Here is a 15656-nt window from a genome sequence, read left to right as displayed (position 1 = left end):
GAACGAAACAGGGGTGGTTTGCACAGAGCTGAGGCAGAGTTCAGCCCAGGCCATGCACTCGGTGTTTGTTTCACACTCGGTGTTTCACACTCGGTGTTTCACACTCGGTGTTCGTTTCACACTCGGTGTTTGTTTCACACTCGGTGTTTCACACTCGGTGTTCGTTTCACACTCGGTGTTTCACGCTCAGGTGCTGCACAGGGTCCTGCTGCTGCCCGATCGCCGCTGCCCGCCGGGCCTGGCTGCACGGGCACCTGAGCATCAACAGAGAGAAGGGAGCTGCTTCAGAGGGGGGTGACAGCAGCAGAGGTTTGCACCTCTGAGCAGAGAGTGTCCACTCAAACCTCAGCTGTTCAGGACATGCTGTGCAGGTGGAAGGAAACACGTGAGGAGCTCAGGCCCCGTTACCACTTGCTGCTCCATTGATCCAGCATGGTTAACAAGCACAATTCACTTCAGTTGGTCTCGTGCTCTGGCACCTGCTCCTGTTCAGGATTTTCAGGAAGTCCAGGTTTTAACTGAGCCTCTGAATCCACAGAACAGTGTGGAGCCATCTGATTAAAATGTTAAAGACGCTTTTCATTAAGATGGAAGTCGTGCAAAATATTTTCCCATTTTCAGCTGCTGAGTCAGATATTTCCATAAGAAAAAGCTGCTGGCATGAGGCAGCGGAAGATTAACTCAGTGGATGAGTGGCAGCCTGCTCCCTCCCACCCACCCACTCCACATCGAACCAAGCCATGGAGGTGACGCTGGGTGACACTGGGACATTCAGTGGCGCCTGCCACTGCAAACACCGGGGTGAAATGATTGACCTTGGCATCTTTTGTCCTCCTCATTTTCGAGGTACATGACTCAGCTTTGCATCTCTCTCTCAATCATCTCCCACAATGGCAGTGCTGCATCTCTGTGCAAAAGAGAAGTGCTAGGACTCACCCTTGCTCTCTCCCTGATTGCTCTGGAATGATTGTCTCCCATTCATCCTCCCTGCTCAACCTCCCGCTGCACAAAACCACCCAGAATGAGCTTTCTGCCAAAGCCAGGCAATTCAGTGAACAACTGGGTTTGGAAAGCTCCAGAGGGTGTTCGCTGGAACAAACGGGGTGTGGATTTTCGAATAGGAAAACAGGGAGTCATTTGAATAATCCGCAGGAAATTGTCAAAGCAAAGAACTCTGGTTAGAGAGACACTGCAGGAATAAGCAATGCCTGCCTTGCTGTGAGTAAGGATTCCAAACCTGCAGCCTGCTGTGCCCTTCCCTCCCACGTTGCACAGTCCCATTTAGTGTTTAATTTTCCCAGAATCACAGAATGTCCTGAGCTGGAAGGGACCCACAAGGACCAAGTCCAACTCCTAGCAGAAGGAAACGTGTTTTTGTAAAAAGAGGTGAAATCCCACCCTGTTCAATGCAGATTATCACTATGCAATTCCAATCAGGTTTTGGAGAAACCTGAAGGATTTTAGTACTTAGGGGTTATAATGGTACAAACTAGGGGAAAAAAAGATTGGTTTTGAGGCAAAATGTGTCTTTCTGCACGTATCTCCAAGGCTCTCAGTCAGTTTTAAGGCACCCATATTTGGCTTTCCAGAAGCACCAAAATACTGTACTAATTGATAGAGATTTTCAAAGGCATGACTCTTAACAGAACCTGCCTGCGTAAAACTCCCAGTCAGCTTTGAAAAATATCAGCTATTGGGGTTTTTCTCTCTCTTCTGTGTAATAACATATGCAAAGCTAAGCCATAATGTCTCCAAAATCCTCAGGATGAAGCTGAAAAGCGAGTGGGGAAGGCTGGGGCACGAAAAATCTCCTGATGCAAAATCCTCCACCAGCAGGAAAAGCTGCAGAGGAGAAGCAGCAGCAGGAAGGGTGAGGGGCTCTGGAAAGGGACCCCCAGCAGAAATCCAACCCCAAATAGCTCTGGAAGTGGGGGGTTCATTCCCTCTCACCCACAGGCAGCTGCAGAAGCTCAGAGTCCTCCTGATGGCAAATCAGCTCCTGCTGCAATCCCAAATAATTCATCCTAGGGAACAGTGATTAAAGGTAAATGGAACCACAGAATTATGGACTGGTTTGGGTTGGAAGGGACCTTAAATCCCACCCAGTGCCACCCCTGCCATGGCAGGGACACCTCCCACTGTCCCAGGCTGCTCCCAGCCCCAATGTCCAGCCTGGCCTTGGGCACTGCCAGGGATCCAGGGGCAGCCCCAGCTGCTCTGGGCACCCTGTGCCAGGGCCTGCCTGTTCTAACGGAGTATCCTGGTTAAAGGGGGGAAATCTGAAAGTACTTCGGGAAAAAGAAAATCTGCACGTTCATGAAAAGGGACAAATACCTAAATACACACATTTTCTGTATGTTTTGTGGTTGGACTTACGTGGTGTTTGCTAAGTTCCCTGAGCTCACAAACAGTGGCCCCCAGGACTGGAGCAGCAGCTTTGGAGCAGCAGCTGAGGCCCTGCAGAGCAAGAGTCCTGTGCCTTGGGAGATTGGACCTTGTTGCAGACAGAGGAGGATGTGTATGAAATCCCTGTGAAATCCATGAAATCCGTGTATGAAATCCACGCTTGCCTCAGTGTTGTATAACATGCATTTAAGAGCTGTTTAAATTTATTGGAATGAGGGTCCATAGGCACGGAGGGGAGAGTAAGAGCTACACAAAGACAATTAAAATGAAGCACGGCTTCTGGAATAGGCCAAAGATACAGTTTGTAAGCCTCACTTTCTCTTGGAATCGGCATCCTGTGCTTGTGGATAGCTGTAGGCAGGGAAAAGGCACTTGTGCAGCTGAGTAGGAACGGCTGCAGGTGGCATTTGCACATGGAAAAGGAAAAGGAACGTGTTGGAAGGGAAAACAATCTGTGCCTGGTGCTGCAGGGAGGAGGGGCGGGTGCACCCCAAAGTTCAGCACGCGGGAATGACCAAACAGCTCCGGTGTTTTTATAAAAACCAGCGGCAAGGAGTGGCCAGAGCAGCGCCTGGCACAAGGAGCCTCGGCCGGGACCCCTCAGCGGGGTCAGTGACGGGAGATGGATCCCTCAGTGGGGTCAGTGACACAGGAGATGGATCCCTCAGTGGGGTCAGTGACAGAGGAGATGGATCCCTCAGTGGGGTCAGTGACGGGAGATGGATCCCTCAGCGGGGTCAGTGATAGGAGATGGATCCCTCAGTGGGGTCAGTGACGGGAGATGGATCCCTCAGTGGGGTCAGTGACGGGAGATGGATCCCTCAGTGGGGTCAGTGACACAGGAGATGGATCCCTCAGCGGGGTCAGTGACACAGGAGATGGATCCCTCAGCGGGGTCAGTGACACAGGAGATGGTTCCCTCAGTGGGGTCAGTGACACAGGAGATGGATCCCTCAGTGGGGTCAGTGACACAGGAGATGGATCCCTCAGTGGGGTCAGTGACACAGGAGATGGATCCCTCAGTGGGGTCAGTGATGGGAGATGGTTCCCTCAGTGGGGTCAGTGACACAGGAGATGGATCCCTCAGCGGGGTCAGTGATGGGAGATGGATCCCTCAGCGGGGTCAGTGACACAGGAGATGGATCCCTCAGTGGGGTCAGTGACACAGGAGATGGATCCCTCAGCGGGGTCAGTGACACAGGAGATGGTTCCCTCAGTGGGGTCAGTGACACAGGAGATGGATCCCTCAGTGGGGTCAGTGACACAGGAGATGGATCCCTCAGTGGGGTCAGTGACACAGGAGATGGATCCCTCAGCGGGGTCAGTGATAGGAGATGGATCCCTCAGTGGGGTCAGTGATAGGAGATGGATCCCTCAGTGGGGTCAGTGATAGGAGATGGATCCCTCAGTGGGGTCAGTGACACAGGAGATGGATCCCTCAGCGGGGTCAGTGACACAGGAGATGGATCCCTCAGCGGGGTCAGTGACACAGGAGATGGTTCCCTCAGTGGGGTCAGTGACACAGGAGATGGATCCCTCAGTGGGGTCAGTGACACAGGAGATGGATCCCTCAGCGGGGTCAGTGACACAGGAGATGGATCCCTCAGCGGGGTCAGTGACACAGGAGATGGTTCCCTCAGTGGGGTCAGTGACACAGGAGATGGATCCCTCAGTGGGGTCAGTGACACAGGAGATGGATCCCTCAGCGGGGTCAGTGATAGGAGATGGATCCCTCAGTGGGGTCAGTGACACAGGAGATGGATCCCTCAGTGGGGTCAGTGATAGGAGATGGATCCCTCAGCGGGGTCAGTGACACAGGAGATGGATCCCTCAGTGGGGTCAGTGATAGGAGATGGATCCCTCAGTGGGGTCAGTGACACAGGAGATGGATCCCTCAGTGGGGTCAGTGATGGGAGATGGATCCCTCAGTGGGGTCAGTGACACAGGAGATGGATCCCTCAGTGGGGTCAGTGACAGAGGAGATGGATCCCTCAGCGGGGTCAGTGACACAGGAGATGGATCCCTTCCCTGAAGCCATCCCCAGGCAGCCCCAGCACCCAGCTGCAGGTGACAAACGTTGTGCTCAGAGTGAGAAATCATCTCATTGCAATGTCCAGGCATTAAATCCCGTCTGACCCAGACGAGGCAGCTCTCGGGGGTCCGTCCGGAGGAGGAGCCCGGCTCTGCGGGGCATCCATGGCTCCCAGCCCCGCACCTGGACACTCCCCTGTTCCCGATGTGTGGAGAGCCCGGTGCTGGCTGCGGCAGAGTCTGGCTCGGGGAAGATCTCAATCAAGTTGAAAAGTTGTAACAATTTTACTCGGGCAGTGTTTGAACACTCTCGAGTTCCATGAATAGTTAATGTCACGTCAAGTGCTGGAGACAAACGCTCTTGGATCTGAAGAGCAAATAGCTCAGCCAGTGATGAGTTATGTTTGTTCCCTGCATACACAGCCCCGTGGAAATTGCAATCATCCCTCATGAACGGGCTCAGCGCTTTTTACTGCAGGGAAGGAAGGGTGGCCACTGCCTTCGCTGACTGTGGGAAAGGAGAATTGCCAGGGTAACCTGCTTTGTTCTCCTGCTGCTGAGCACATCAGGCGCTGTAGTGCTGCAGAGAGGGGGGCTGGTTCAGGTGCCAGCGAGCCTGCATCCCCTTATGGAGGAGACTTTTCCTGTGTCCTTCAATTCAAGCTGTACCCTGTTACAAAGGACAGGAGTGAGCAGTGCTGGTGTCCAGGGCAGACCTGGGGGATGACACAGCTCACAGAATCCCAGATCACTGAGGTTGGAAAAGCCCCCCAGATCCAATCCCTGATAGATCCCCCCCTTGTCCCCAGCCCAGAGCCCTGAGTGCCACCTCCAGCCCTTCCTTGGACACCTCCAGGGATGGGCACTCCAAACCTCCCTGGGCAGTTCCAAGGCCTGAGCACCCTTTCCATGGGGAAATTCCTGCTGCTGTCCACCCTGAGCCTCCCCTGGCCCAGCCTGAGGCTGTTGTGATTCAAGGTGCCACTGTAACTTCTGGAATTAGCAAACAGTTGGACTTTGTTATTTACTTCATCCACCACCTTCTTCTAATCAAAACATTATTGATGATTAATTCCTTGGCTACTGGTGCAGTTCGGGAATAAATTTCCACGGATTATGGGGCTTTTAATATTCCTATAAAAAGAGAGGAATACATGCACTATGCAGAAATATGACCAAGAGGAACCTTCCAGAAATGCTTAAGAAAATCAACAGAAAAGCTGAATAAACCCCACATCTTAGAAATCATCTGCCAACCACCTCAGTGGAAGATTTGCTTAAAGGCTACCAGCACTTCCAGCCAAAAACTTACTTCCTCGTACACCAAAAAAAGGCGAGAAATCATGTTCCAGCCTGCTTAATTCCACATCCTTTGTCAAGAGCACAAGAATGATGTGGAAACCGTGCAGAAACTGGAAAGTTCAGTGGAAAAAATTATCATTCACGCTGCTGTATGACATTGCCTCAACACAGCAGAACCAACAAAGTCTCCCTGATATATGAGAACTATCAAAGGTTGCCACTGAACACGGAGATTTAATGTGCTGCTTAATTCAAGAGCTTATTTACAATGTCACACGTCACTTGGAGAAAAATGGCTCTGACAACCAATCATTTAAAATATAGGAAGAATGTTTAACAAAAGGTCAGAAGTACAAATATTTTACATATTAACTACTAATAAATTCATTTCCTCTCAAAGTTAGGAGGATCAGCAAATGTCTCCAAAGCCATTTGCAATATTTCAGCACAAGACCCAACCTCTAATTACCAATGTAAGTTGTAAATAATTGTCAAGTATGCAGATGAGCCAAAAATTCTCTCAAATTAAAGTAATTAGCTCCCAAGTCAAATTTTTCTGTCACATTAAAATGCTTTTCCTTGTCTCCAATGTGACACTTACAAATGAGAGCCACATTGTCAGGGAAGCAGTTATTGCAGGCTGCCAGAATTGTCTGCACAAGGAGCCGAGAGCTCTTCACGCTCACCTGAGCTTCCCAGCAGTCCACGTTTTCACTCCATAGTTGTGCTGCTGATGCCACGTGTGAGTGGGGAATTTATCCACCTGGAACCCTGGCAGGTGACTCCAAAGTTTCCCCATCCCTTGGTGTGGGAATATCCCCCATGGAGAGCCTCAGTCCTCGGCTCTTCCTGGTTCTCCTTCCCTCAAGAACCTTTCCAGACCTGCTGGTCTGGGATACAGAGAACTGTGCCACACCCTGCAACACAGGGATGGGGGAACAGGAATGGGAATGAGTGGTTTGCTTCTCCCAGCGCTTTCTCTGGCACTTTCATGGTTTATTCTCAATGTCCCCTTAACCAAAGCTGTGTTTGCCACATCCAGTGGAAGATCCTGAGCCATTCTCCTGTTTAATTTTGGGCTTCCAGGCAGGACCCAGCATCAGGCTTGGTTTCTATTTAACTTCAGGCTAAACAAGGTTGGGTTTGCTGTTTGCTGCAGATGAACCCAAAATCAGGGCAGATATGGGAGAGGAGGGAGTCCCAGCCTTGAACACGTCCCATCCCAAAGCAGTTGTGTGAGCAGACTGTGCACAGTGCCCTGAAACAATGCATTATTTACCTGTTCCTTTCCAGTGATCCCTTCCAGTGGCTGTTCCCCTCTACCTCAACAGTTGTTGCCATTCCACTTCTTCCAGACAAGACAACAGGGTTTGGACTCAGAAACCCAAGCTGGATTCGAGCTTTCCTTTGCCCTGACTGTGCCAAGAGAAGTAAATCTGGAGGATTCTTACGAGGGGAGGGACAGGCTGAACCTTACTCAGGCATCTGAGTAAGGTTGGAAAAGCTTCTTCTCCCCGAGGGTGCTGGGCACTGCCCAGGCTCCCCAGGGAATGGGCATGGCCCCGAGGCTGCCGGAGCTCCAGGAGTGTTTGGACAGTCCTAGAAGGCCCAGGGGCCATGATTTGGGACCGTGGGTGACAGGGTCTGCTCCTGCTGCCCAGAGCCATCAATTCCCTGCTCCTTGGCTGATTTCTGCCATCTCCTGTGCTGGAGGGGATGAGGTGGTGATCCCATTACGCACGGGTTCATCCCAGGACTGGGGCTCGTATCTCCTCTGTCTGTTCAAAGTCAGCTCATTCCTCAAGGCTGCTCCCATCCATCGCTCCAGAGCTCCTCAGAGATGTTTCATTTTTCCAACACGACTGCTCTCCTCAGCCACACAAAGAAATGGGACACGACTCGAGTATAAAGGATGATATATAAAGCCAAATTTTATTCTGTTCCCTCACAGTAATTTTCCTCACAAATGCTTCTCAGGATTGTGAAATATTCCTTGCAGCAGAATCCGAGTCCATCAGGGCTGTACTATTTCATCCTGTTAAACTCGGAGCTCTCCGTGCTCAGCGCCCACTTCATTCATCCCATCAAGGCATTCGAGGGATTCTTCTCCCTTGCAGTATTTCAGGGAAGGTGTTTCTGTTTGATAGCATCAGGTTTATCTCTGTCTAAATGAAATTCCATTGAAGACACACCTGAGCAATGAGTGAGGGTTGAAAATGGGGGATGGTTTTGGAGCTGTCACCAAAGCTTGTCCTGCACTGTTGGAGCAGCACCATTGCTCTGATTCTGGGATACCCAGGGACATTCACAGGATCCTGGAATGGTCGGGGATGGGAGGGACCATAGAGATCACCCAGTGCCACCCCTGCCATGGGCAGGGACACCTCCCACTGTCCCAGGCTGCTCCAAGCCCCAATGTCCAACCTGGCCTTGGGCACTGCCAGGGATCCAGGGGCAGCCACAGCTGCTCTGGGCACCCCGTGCCAGCCCCTGCCCACCCTCCCAGAAAACAATTCCTTCCCAATCTCCCATCCAGCCCTGCCCTCTGGCAGTGGGAAGCCATTCCCTGTGTCCTGTCCCTCCATGCCTTGTCCCCAGTCCCTCTCCAGCTCTCCTGGAGCCCCTTCAGGCCCTGCCAGGGGCTCTGAGCTCTCCCTGGAGCCTTCTCTTCCCCATGACTGAGCAGGAACCACAGCAAGATCCCACAGAGGGACTGGGAACTGCAGGGATTTTCAGTTACCACTGAGTGCTTTTGAGCAGCTGCTGACTTGGGGAATGCTTTGTTCCAGAGGGTTGTTTGAGAACAGGAATTAAGACCCTTAACCCCCTTTTGCCCCCAGAGCCTCAGTCCCAGCCCCGCTGCCCCCCGTGTGCCAGGGCTGTCCAGCGCTCCTTGGGCAGCTCTGCTTGGAGCCACTGCACAGTGGGGCTGGCAGCCCCACCACCCGCACAAGCAGGAATGATCTGACTTTAAAATCTCCACTGCTGGGTGTATTTTTAGCAGTTTGAAATGAGCCTGTTGCTGTTTACAGTATTTAGCATGAGTTATTTGTCGGGGAACGGGAAAGGTGACCCCGACTGCTGTGGAGGGCAGGGAGGGAAACACATGTCTCCTTCTGCCTCCTTGGCCCAGGGTTCCCACAGCCAGGGAACCCAAATTCCCTGGCAAAGATCCCCACAATTATGAATTACACAGCTGGTGGCCATGGTTACCGTGTGTTCATTGCTTGACTCTTTTTTTCAACCTGTAAATATCATATTTTATATTTTACCTCAGTCAAAATCAGCATCAAGATCAGGTTTGAATTAGACACAGGGCATGTCCCAACTGGGGTCTTCGTGACTGAAACAAGAAATGCTTCTGCCTCATTTTCTGTGCATACACAAACACACACTGGGGTAATATTTCACTTTAAGACATTGCTGGTGGCACGGCTCAAGTGTTTAAAATACTCGGCTTTCAGATTTTAGCACAACAAACAGTTGATTTTTTTCTCCTGCAGTTCTAGCAATCATCTTTGAGTCCCTGTTTTTCCATTTTAAGACTCAGAAAATGCTATTTTATTCATTTAAATTTGAAATAAGGACAAATCAGCATTTCATTTTCTAGTTCCTGCCCTGCCAGCAGCCCTGTGTGTGAATGCTGATGGACAGGGCCTGATAACACCCCTCTCTTATCAACCCCATCACTCTTCTGGGGCTCATCTCCCGAATCTTTCTGCCAACACTCCCATCTCAGAGGATGATAAAGCCCCTCTGTTAAGCACCTGGCACTTTCCAGCTTTATCCTCCACAGCTCTGGCTTATCCACCGGGCAGAGTCAGCTCTTGGACAACTTCTGCAATGTTCCCTGTGTCCTTTCTCAAGGATTTTCAGAGAGATTTGTCTCAGTAGTGCTGAGCTCCTCTTGACAGAACATACACAAAAGCAAGATCCTGCCCCAGACTGCAGCCCCAAGACCTGGGGAGTGGCTGCCCAGACATGGACTGAGCCAAATCTGCTGTGCCCTGAGCTGGAATATCTCATGTAGGTGATGCTGCGGGATGGGGAGTCCCACAGGACATTCCTCCCATGTTCCTGCCAGAATCCTTGTCCCTACAGGTTCCACCCCTGCCCTGGGCAGCTGTGCCAGGCCTGGACAGCCTTTTCCAGAAGGAATTTCCCCAATATCCACCCTGGCCCAGCCTGAGGCCGTTCCCTCTCCTCCTGTCCCTGTTCCCTGGGAGCAGAGCCCGACCCCCCCGGCTGCCCCCTCCTGTCAGGGACTTGTGCAGAGCCACAAGGTCCCCCCCGAGCCTCCTTTGCTCCAGGCTCAGCCCCTTCCCAGCTCCCTCAGGAATTCTCCTGGGGCTCCAGCCCCTTCCCAGCTCCCTCAGCCTCTCCTGGTGCTCCAGCCCCTTCCCAGCTCCGTTCCCTGCCCTGGACACGCTCCAGCCCCTCCGTATCCTTCTTGTCCTGAGGGGCCCAGCACTGACCCCAGCACTGACCCCAGCACTGACCCCAGCACTGACCCCAGCACTGGAGGTGTCCCAGCAGTGCCAGCACAGGAGGGATTTTTTAAACCACGCCATGGACAGAGGAACACCAGGCTGGGGAGGACCTTCCGAGTGCCCACGTGCAGCTCTCAGCTCCCAGGGCCACGGTCCAAAGGCATTTCCACATTACTGAAATTCCCAGCATTTTCCAAGTGTTATTATGGTGGCCAAAGCTCTGTTTAATCACAGCCTCCATCTGGCACACACTTCAAAAGGGCCTCCTCCTTCAGACGGATCTATTTAACTTCACTCCTGAATTTTCCATCACAGTGCATTTCCTGTCTCGGGCACTCAGCCTTGAGGATGATTGCATTTGCATAAGACTAAACAAATCCGCCTGTCTTCGATGATTCATTTTCAGACAAGATTTTAGGGTTTTGTTCTCCCAAGGTCAAGCTTTCCCCAGTCCTTCCCGGCCTCGAGGTACAACGGGAGGTTTCTCCCTCCTCCTGCCAAGCTTCCCTCTGGCCAAAGGCTCCGGAGCTCTCCAGGCATTCTCTCCCCATCACCACTGCTGCTCCCTAAGAGAGTCTTTTATAGACTGTCGACCTTCTCCTCCACATCCATAAATCCTCCACCAGCTTCAAGTGTAACAAAATGTAGAGATGTTATCCCTAGGCCTCTCTGAGCCTTCTGAGGCCCATTATCTCCCCATCTTTTCTTTTAAAAGAACGTTATTTGACAGCCCAGCCTTTTCATCCTCTTTTTTTTTGCCTTATTGCTTTGACCTTGAGTTAGTTTATTCCTTCCTTCTCTGTATATTTTAAATGTTGCACCAAAAAATCCAATTTATTAAGGCTTTCCTTTAGTAAATGATTAACCTGAATATAGTCAAATGAAATGCTTATTAACATCTCCCTGCATAATCCATTTAACAGAATTAGTCTTGCTTATTCAGACAACCTAAAGGGGTCTGTGCTTTTGTCTACACAGCATCAGCATTAAAGCTTATAATTATTTCTGGTTGATGCAGCCCTTGGTGTTGGGAAATGCTGGTTTGTGTGTTCCAGCATAGCACTTCTCCTAATCTCTTGTATTAATTAGAGATACTGATATAATATTACTTTGTTCCTTTCTATTCAGCACCAGGAGAGATGTCTGAATATAATCCTATCTGTGCTAACGGTGTCTTAAATATTTCCGCAAGTGCTGGCTGGTGTAAAACATTAGGATTAGGTACAACAATCTCTAAATGGGAAGAAAGGAGAGCTTACAAGAGCACGTGGGCACCCGAGGTGTGCCTGGCACTGGGTGGTGGCCGTGCTCCGACGGCAGCCACGGCCTCGGCAGGGATTTCTCCTTCCACTGAGATGATGTTTAAGGTCCCTTCCAACCTCAATTTCCAACCCCAGTCACTCTGTGAGTCCATGAGGCCCCAGTGGGTCCCTTCCCAGCTCCTCTGTGATGCTCCGTGTGTGTCCCATTCCTCCCTTATCCAGAGGGATGCAGCCGCTCTGGCTTTGAGGAGAATTTGACTTACCCAGCAGCATGAAAGTAAATTATTACCCCTCAGTGGCTGCAGCTGACATTTTAAACTCATTGCATCTTCTAAATCCTGGGTCATTTGATATTTCAGACAGCAGGCTGTTCATGGAGCTTGTTTTAATCTTTTTCTAAATGGAAATTCACTTTCTTTTAAGGTACTTCAAGGTATCACTCCCAGGGCTCTGAAGTTAATTTGCAGCACCAGATCATAAAATCATGGAATCCTTCAGGTTGGAAAAACCCTCCCAGACCACAGAGTCCAACTGTCCCCAGCAGTGCCAAGGCCACCCCTGACCCATGTCCCCAAGTGCCACATCCACATGGCTTTGAAATCCCCCAGGGATGGGCACGCCAAACCTCCCTGGGCAGCCCCTGCCAAGGCCTGACCACCCTTTCCATGCAGAAATTCCTGCTGCTGTCCACCCTGAGCCTCCCCTGGCCCAGCCTGAGGCCGTTCCCTCTCCTCCTGTCCCTGTTCCCTGGGAGCAGAGCCCGACCCCCCCCGGCTGCCCCCTCCTGTCAGGGACTTGTGCAGAGCCACAAGGTCCCCCCGGAGCCTCCTTTGCTCCAGGCTGAGCCCCTTCCCAGCTCCCTCAGCCTCTCCTGGGGCTCCAGCCCCTTCCCAAGGGTCAGCACAGGGGGACCCAGACAGTTTGACCCTGGTTTCTGTCACAGAGCCACCCAGAGCTGCTGTGGAGGAGAATCCTCAGCCTGATCAGTGCAGCCCAAGCTCTGCTCCCCTTCCCCTCTCCGGGCACCCAGAGCTCTGTCACTCTCTGTAAACTCAGCTCTGATGTCGTGCTCTGTCTGATGGTGGGGATGGAGGTTATGGAAATGCCCAGGATGGCTGCAGGTGTAATCACAGACTTAAATAATTGCAGCTTTTATTTAAAGCCTAATCACACATTCCTCCACCATTATCTCCCTGCATAAATATTAAGCCTGGGAGCTCGTGTGTGTGTGTGAAACAATGACATGGTAATATTTCAGTGGGGGAAAAAAAGCATCTGGTTTATGCTGTTCTCAAACATTTAAAGCTTTTGATTTCTCCCTAAACTGAGGGTTTAGTCTGACATGGAGAACCATCAAAAAATGCTTTGAAAATTACCAAGCCCAAGAACAAAGTGACCTTGCACGGCCCTGCACAGCAAATGCTCAGGAAAGCAAGGAGTGCTCAGTCCTTCCCAAAATAATTACTCGGAGTAGATCAAGGACTGAGCAGACCATGATAAGAGTCTTTAAATTTTAAAGGTGTGTTTATTTTTAAAGTTTATATATCAGCACAAATCTATGGAATTTTATTAATATCTAGCAACAGCATTTTGCTTGGCCAGCAAGGAACTCAGGGAGCCACGGGAAAAGTTAATCAAAATTCTGAGGGGAAAAAGAAGAAGTCTGCAGGAGATTATTAATTTGTAAGAATTTTTAAGGGTCTAGCCCAATATTTGAAGCTGTGTGTCATCCAGGAGGCCTAGTGTGACATCATAACTGATAATTAAGCTTCTCCAGGTTTGCTTCTCCTTCAGGTTTCTTTCCCATCCAGTTCTCCTGCTTAGGCAGCTTTGGGAACTGTAACTCTTTTCTATTATCTCCCCAAGTCAGTGCATTCTCCCCCCATTAACTCCCCTCGTGCCTTTGTGCAGAAACAATCCAGGTATGATTTAATAAGCCTTGGAAAGACAGAGCTGGTTCATATGCAGGAAATCAGATTTACATAATTTTCCGCTCGCTTTTATAGCCACTGTAGCTCAAATTATCTTTAAGTTGGGGAAACTCTTTTCATACCATAAAATGAAATAGCACCTGTGTTATGCTTCAGCTTCCTCGCCCGGCCCCTGTAATAAATTAAAGGTTGATTTGTCATCCTGACTTAGCACAGAAAGTCCTTTTTTAATGAGAGGAGAGGAAGCACCCTGGCCTGCAGTTAGTCACAGTCATCAGTCACTAAACTAAGCTTCAAAACCAAGTTTAATCTTGTTTTGTTTTGGCTTTATTACCTGAACCTTTCTGCATGGGGGGAAAGCTGAGGATTTCGGGTTGTGTCACATCCTTTGTGCCTAATAAAATGTCAGACTCTAAAAATGGAGTTCCAGGGTTCTGTGCAGAAACAAAAGGGACATTCATGTTCCAGGATTTGGGCTGAACAAGATTTGGGACTGGGGAGGCCACATCCTGTGAAAGCAAACAGGGTTTGGTGCAGGGTGAGGGAACAGCTCCTTGTCCTCCCTCCTGCCTGTGGCTTTCCAGGACCAAACCCGTGGGTTTCATAGAATCCTGGAATGGTTTGGGTTGGAAGGGACCTTAAAGCCCAACCCATTCCAGCCCCTGCCATGGGCAGGGACACCTCCCACTGTCCCAGGCTGCTCCAAGCCCCAGTGTCCAGCCTGGCCTTGGGCACTGCCAGGGATCCAGGGGCAGCCCCAGCTGCTCTGGGCACCCTGTGCCAGGGCCTGCCCACCCTCCCAGGGAACAATTCCTTCCCAATATCCCACCTTAATCAACACTCATCCACCTTAAGGCTGTTCCCCTTGTCCTTTCAAGGACAAGGCTTCTCCCAGGTCCATCCCTGCCCCAGCCCAGCCCCAGGGATCAGCTCCTCCCTTGCTTCTCAACACTGATTTCTTGTATTTCCCCTCTCTTTGTACTTAGTGTGTATTTACCCAGGAATAGAGAAAGACTTTGTGGTAAACAAATAAATACAATTTCTTCAAAATAAGTATTAATGTCTTTAGCTGAGCACAGCTGTCAAACTTTGGCTTCTGGAGTTAGGCAGAAAAGGAGCTGTTTTCCACGAGAGCCCAATCCAGCCCGCTCTCATTGATTGCACTGCAGATCTTAATGCTCAGTAACTTAAAAACGGATCAATTATGCAGCTGGTTAAAAACGAAGCACTCCCCTTTTTAAATGCTTGCCTTAAAAACAATTCCTCTTCTTGGAGCAAGCAGGGATATTCCCTGGGCGGGGTGGCAGCAGGGCCGGGCCGCGCTCGCAGCGTTTCCTCTGCTTTTCAGAGGAATTCTGCTGCTGCCCTGAGAGGCAGCTTAGAACAATTCCTGCAGACTGCGAATGTGGGGGGCTGAGAGTGGGAACTGTCACTGACCCCCTCTCCTTGTCTTTGCAGCTCCCAGCACAGCTCAGTACGGGATCACCGGGGACGCCGAGGTGCTGTTCTCCTGCTGGTCCCTGGTGTTGACGCTGTCCTCCCTCAGCAGCATATTCTACCTGAAGAACATCATTCTGCACTAAATGTAAAGACCCATAAAAGGCTTTTAAGGATTCTCTGAAAGTGCTGATGACTGGATCCAATCTGGTAGAGTTTGTTAAGCAGCGTGGGATATAATCAGTGCTTACATGGGGATGATCGCCTTCTGTAGAATTGCTCATTATGTAAATACTTTAATTCGACTCCTTTTTTTTTGATTAGCTGCATTACCTTGTGGAGCAGTACACATTGTCCTTTTTTAAGACGTGAGAACTCTGAAATTACTTTTAGAGGATATTAATTGTGATTTCATGTTTGTAATCGACAAGTTTTCAGAAGCATTCAGTCATGGTCTGCTGAGTCGCAGACTGTAGTTTACAAAAAAAAGGATATTGCAGTAAAAATGTGCTTCTTTAAGGCTGCAATACAAACATTCAGTTCCCTTCTCAACTAGCATCCTATCCACATTTACACAAAAACATTTGTTCTTCTTTGAGTTTAAAAAAAAAAAATCAAATAATATTGCCTTCAAAATATTTCTTCAAAATATTACACATATCTAGATTTTCTTCTAGCATGATATTCAGGTTTCAAGAATGAGCCTTGTACTATAACTGCATTGCGCAGTACTGCTTTTGTTCTCTTCCCTCTTTCCTGCCAATTCAGCATGGTTGTGCCTTCATGAAACACGACTT

At 50.0% G+C, this 15656-nt stretch overlaps 1 protein-coding gene across 2 annotated transcripts in view; it reads left to right on the top strand.

Annotated features, from left to right (window-relative positions):
* Window positions 1-15406, top strand: part of NEGR1 (neuronal growth regulator 1) — a 188665-nt gene extending 173259 nt beyond the window's left edge. For both annotated transcript variants that reach the window (XM_069022701.1, XM_069022700.1), the window contains one exon: window positions 14881-15406. In XM_069022701.1, coding sequence (XP_068878802.1) covers window positions 14881-15005 — 125 coding nt within the window. In that variant the 3' untranslated portion in view covers window positions 15006-15406. The remainder of the gene's footprint in view (window positions 1-14880) is intronic.
* Window positions 15407-15656: the final 250 nt, after the last annotated feature.

The sequence above is a fragment of the Aphelocoma coerulescens genome, chromosome 8, assembly GCF_041296385.1.
Source record: "Aphelocoma coerulescens isolate FSJ_1873_10779 chromosome 8, UR_Acoe_1.0, whole genome shotgun sequence".
NCBI classification, from domain to species: domain Eukaryota; kingdom Metazoa; phylum Chordata; class Aves; order Passeriformes; family Corvidae; genus Aphelocoma; species Aphelocoma coerulescens.
The sequence above is the reverse complement of the archived record's forward strand: the minus strand, read 5'-3'. Positions and strand labels throughout refer to the sequence as shown.